The 5,690-nt window shown below is 34.3% G+C and overlaps 1 protein-coding gene across 1 annotated transcript in view; it reads right to left on the bottom strand.

Moving 5' to 3' along the window:
• The window catches only part of PRRG1 (proline rich Gla (G-carboxyglutamic acid) 1), a 104,279-nt gene that overhangs the window by 31,218 nt on the left and 67,371 nt on the right, over positions 1-5,690 (bottom strand). Inside the window, exon 3 of the mRNA XM_012642088.1 lies at positions 3,341-3,501. Within this exon, the coding sequence (XP_012497542.1) occupies positions 3,341-3,501 (161 nt within the window). The remainder of the gene's footprint in view (positions 1-3,340; positions 3,502-5,690) is intronic.

Below are 5,690 nucleotides of genomic sequence, written 5' to 3'. Positions count from 1 at the left end.
TGGAAAAAACCGTAAACAAAGTCAAAATCTAAATGACAACCGTGAGCAAATATTTGAAATATATTAATATATCACCAATAAAGGCTAGTATCTCTAATATACCCTTTAAAAATTGAGAGGAAAAAAGACTATTTATCTGATAGAAAAATGGGCAAAAGACAAAGACAATTCACAAAATAGATATAAAAATGGCCTGTAAATGTGTAATTTCACTTATAAGAAAAATACAAATTGAAACAACACAAGATATCACGTTTTGCCCCACAGATAGACAAATAGGTCAAAACTTTCTGCTGGTGAGAATGTGAGAAAATGAGCTTTTGCATATATCTGGTGGAAATGCAAAACAGTATAACCCTTATGGAGGGTACTATGGCAATATCTAACAAAATTACATATGTATTAACCCTGTGACCAGTAATTCCACTTCTTCAAATTCACTCTGAAGATATACTTCCAATAATGCAAAAATAAATATGCACAAAGTTATTTACTGCAGCATTATCTTTCATTGAAAAAATAAAAATACTCAAAACTACTTAATGCTCAAAGGCAGACTGGATGACTAAACTGTGGCACATCCTTACAAGGAAGTACTATGTAACTATTTTAAAAAGGATAATCACTGTGAATACATATGGAGGGATTTCCTGGATGGATGGATGGATGGATAAATGGAGGGATGGGATCGATAAATGCATGAATGAATGAAAAGTTTTCCCCCTCCCCATTATGGTATGGATATTAAAATTGTGAAACCATCGTGCGTGTATTATAGGATCAAGCAAATGAGTTAATATGGTGATGCTATTGGGAGCCAGGGTTCTCATTGTGGAAGAACATCTACATCTCATCTACAAATATAGGATGGTTGGAAAAGTCCTGAGGGGTTGGATTGAAATTGGAGATCAGCAGAATGAATTTGTTATTTCACATACATGTATATGTACATATAGACATGCACATGTGTATGTATGAGAGTTCTATTTTTCCTAGCCCTGTTGCTGAAAGGCCCAGAAGTAATGACACCGTGGTAGCAATAAGCACACTCTGGTTCCCAGATCTTGGTTTCTAAATATTATTTCTAACTAAAAGTAACCAAATGTCCATTGACAGATGAATATATAAAGAAAATGAGGCATATCCATACAATGGAATATCCTTCAGCCTTAAAAATGAAGGAAAGTCTACCATTTGCAACAACATGGATAAAGGAGGACATCATGTAAAGTTAAGTAAGCCAGTCACAGAAGAAGTAATGCATGACCTCATTTGTATGTGGAATCTAAAAAAAGGTGAACTAATAGAAGCAGAGAGGAAAGTGGTGGTTGCCAGTGGCTTGTGGGAGAGGGAAATGGGGAGGTGGCAGTCAAAGGATATAAACTTTCGGTTATGCAAGATAAATAAGCTTTGGAGATCTTCTCTACAGCAGAGTGCCTAGAGCTAACAATACTGTATTGTATACTTAAATTTTGCAAAGAGGATGGATCGTATGTTAAGTGTTCTTACCACCCACACAGACGCACAAAATATCAACAACAATAATGATAAAGGGGGCAAGAAGAAACTTTGGGAGGTGATGGATATGTTTATGGCCTTGATGGTGGTGATAGTTTCATAGGTATATACCTATCCCAAAACTCATCAAGATGTATACAATAAATATGTATAGCTTTTTATATGTCAACCATACCTCAGTAAAGTGATTTTTTTAAAAAAGTATATTATTCACCAATATAAAGTACTTTTAGAACAATAAATTTCAAATAAGTACTTACCATTCTTTTTTTTTTATTTCAGCATATTATGGGGGTACAGATGTTTAGGTTACGTATGTTGCCCTTGCCCCCCCCTTCCCCCCTAAGTCCGAGTTTCAAATATGTCTATCCTTCGGGTGGTACGCATTGCACTCTTTGTGTATGCAAATACCCGTTCCCTCCTCCCTCTCCCCCCTCCCCACTGCCCAGCATCCAATAGATGTTATTCTTATATGTGCATTTATGTGTTGATTAGTTTAAAGGAGAATGATAAAGTAGGGTGAAAATTATTAGTTTTGTGAAAACCATAGAACATCTAAAATTTATAGTCTTTGATAAAACACAGTAACAAAAACCAAGTTTTGCTTATGTTTTAAGTACTTAGATAGTTTTTGTTAATAACTGCATGCTACAAAACACTATTTTTACCACAGTCCTATTTTCCTTATTTGCAAAGTATCTATGTAATATTATAAAAATCGGCCAGAATGATATATATGAAAATTATAAAACTTGTGGTGCTAAAAATTCAAGTGATTTTATTCATGTGTTACTACATTTTTCAATTTCTCAACAATGTACATGTATTAATTGTATAAAACAAGTAAAATCTATAAAATAAAACCAACAAGGACTAAGTAGATGCAGAAGAAAAAAGTCAGAAAGAAATTAAAAAGCCAACAGTGCTTTGTGATTGCTTGATGGGGTTATGATGTATTCTTTTCTGTTTTGAACCATGTGATTTAGCTAAGATTTGAAATAATGAGGCTCACAGCTTATCAATTTAGAAACTGATTTTGCTTTTGCTCTGCACACTAGAATCTAGCAATCATGCCTCTGAGTGTCTTTCTTTGAGCTGCTTCCTCTTACCCTTGGGCCCTTCTCTACCTAACAAAAGATCGAATCCCCTTTCTTTAAAACTTTTCAGCATTCACTGCTACTGAAGTATATTTGATGTCCCTCTAGCACATCACTTGTTTAGCATCTAGTGTTATTTTCGCAGTGCCCAGGACTAGATCTTTATACTGTGGCTACCTCTGGTAATGTAATTCCCAGCCGTGGAGAAGTTCTATAAAATTTATACCCCTGCCTTGTACTTTCCCATCCCTGCTCTCCTTGAATAGCATGTGGTCTAGAGTAAAGAGAGGTGAAGAGGAATATTTTCACTGAGCAGGAAGGGAAGTCCAGATACGTGAGAAACAAACCGTCTTAAAACAATGTTAGCATCCATTAGCTGCTTCCACACTTTCTCTCTGATCAGGCGAAGGGATAATTTCATCTATAACTTTCCAAAACAATGCCCCGTATGAACCAAATCCTTCCCCTTTGCCTAGACAATAAATCCTAGCTCAGCAAAGTCCTATAGAACTGAGGCCCTCCAAGACAGACCAACGCACAGGGAAGTGAACCTAGCTTTCCTACACACAGAATATTATTAGTTAGATGCCACTTTCAGAGTTCTTCACAAAGGTAATTTTTAATTGATAGCAATGTACATAAGTCAGGAATGAAGATTTAAAATATATATCAAAAAGGTAGGCAAATCTATAATAAAATATATTTTAAATTGCCAAGATACTTACAGTTTTTTCATTATTCTCAAAAGCTTCTCTTGCTTCTTCAAACGTGCAGACTTCTTCTTTGCACTCACGCTCAATGTTGCCCTGTTTCATTTCTTCAAGCATTCCATTAGCTCTCGGGTAACGTTTTAATACAGAATTGGCTTTTTCTCCTGTGAGAAAAACTAAAAAGAGATATAGTAATAACTTTAAAAATGTAATAAAAAACCCATGTGGGTAGTTAATATACAAGATGAAAACTGCTAGATGCTCTTTAGAAAACAGAGCCAACATCTTAAACTTCTTTCTGTGATTGAGCAATGAAGTAAATCACTGCATCTGCTATCTTCCTCATCATGTGAGTATGTCCTTTCAGTTGCAGTTGCCCTGGGCAGGGACAGTGATATGATTAACTATGTTATATTCAGACTTTAGCACACTCCTGCCAACCATGGGTCTTTAAATATAGTAATTATGATAGCACTACTTATACTCATTACTGTAAGTAGATACCCCAAGGCATTCTGCTGTTGGACAGCAGCAGCCAAATCAAAATCCAGTCTCTAGACTATCAATCTTTGTCCCTGTAACTAAAAATAAATAAAACTCCAATTGACCTAATAATATAAACCCAGAGAATCATTACTTGTACGAAAAGAAGAGGTGGTGAAACGACATTGAAAAATTAAATTTGGCCATAATTCCTTCCAAGGAAACACAAATAGTAATTTTGTACTAAATGCATTTAAGTTAAATACACTGGAACACTTTAACTGTCCTTCAGACACATTTCTCTGTCCTTCAGAAAAAGAAAATTCTTCTGTATGATTTACAGAGGCATTTTATATAAACATTCAAAATATATTTATGAAATCCAGTAAAATATTATAAATAAGGCAACAGTTATATGTACACTTATTGTGGATTTTTTTATTTTTATATACAAATATGTTTTAAGCTCTACTTTGATTACATTTTTTTTAAAAGCTCCTTGCTTGTTTGGAGAGATAAATATAATGCCACCAGAATTTAATCTCTGCTAATGCAAAGAGATTAGACCTAATCGTATAGAATTTTGACATGAGAGAAGGCACATTACAGATCTTTAAAGATGCTAAAACAAGTCTATACTTTTCAAAAAAAATTTTTAAGTAAATAAAGCCAGTAAGTACTCTTTCAAAAATAAGAATAATAGCAATGAATTTAAGTTTTACCTCATTATTGAAATATGTATTTCATGTTATAGAAGATATGGACTCATTATTTAGGATTCTTTAAAATATTCAAATTGACACCAGGTAGATGGCACCTACACTAGGGTAAAAACCATGATAGGCCTTCGATAAGTATTTCCTTCCTTCTGTACCTCATAAGGGGAACGAACTATAAAATGAATCATAAAGTCATAGAATATCATTAGAAGAAATTTTTAAAAATACAAATTGTGGTTAAGTGCTATGAAGGAATCAAAAAGATGCTGTTGAGTTGAGTAACAGTGAAATTTTCTAGCAGTGCTTCTCACCTTTTAGCAGCATCAGAATCCTTGAGAGGACTTATTATCACAAATTGCTGGGCCTCACCGCCAGATTTTCTGATTCCATAGGTATGGGGTAGAATCAAGAAAACCCATTTCTAATCAGTTCCAAGGTAATGCTGATGCTGCTGGTTCCATTACCATAGTTTGAGAACTATTAACCTAACGCAAGTTCCTTAGGAAACACTCTGAGGAAGGTGTTTATATAATAGTATGCAGGGGTTAACAAATTTAATGAGATCTTTTACTGCATGACTTTTTAGGGCCCTTGATACATATTTAGTATATACAGTCATGCATCACTTAATGACATGGATTCATTCTGAGAAATGTGTCGTTAGGCTATTTCGTCATTGTGTGAACACTATAGAGTACACTTCCACAAACCTGGATGGTATAGCCTACTACACACCTAGGCTATATAGTATAGCCTACTGCTCTTAGGCTACAAATTTGTACAGCTTGTTACTGTACTGAATACTGTAGGCATTTGTGTATCTAAACATAATCTGGAAAAGTAAAAATATAGTACAAAAGAAAAAAAATAGTATACTTGTATAGAACAGTTACCATGAATGGAGCTTGCAGGACTAAAAGTTGCTCCGGGTGCGTTAGTGAATGAGTAGTGAGTGAATGTGAAGGCCTAGGACATTACTGTACACTACTCTAGACTTTATAAGCATTGTACACTTAGGCTACACTAAATGTATAAAAATGTTTTTCTTTCTTCAATAAGTTAACCTTAGCTTACTGTAACTTTATAAACTTTTTAATTTTTAAAAATTTTTGGCTCTTTTATAATAACATTTAGCTTAAAACACAAACACATTGTATAGCTGT

This window comes from Propithecus coquereli, unplaced genomic scaffold (assembly GCF_000956105.1).
Source record: "Propithecus coquereli isolate 6110/MARCELLA unplaced genomic scaffold, Pcoq_1.0 Scaffold173, whole genome shotgun sequence".
NCBI lineage: Eukaryota > Metazoa > Chordata > Mammalia > Primates > Indriidae > Propithecus > Propithecus coquereli.
Note: the sequence above shows the minus strand (reverse complement) of the source record. Positions and strands in the feature narration are given on the sequence as shown.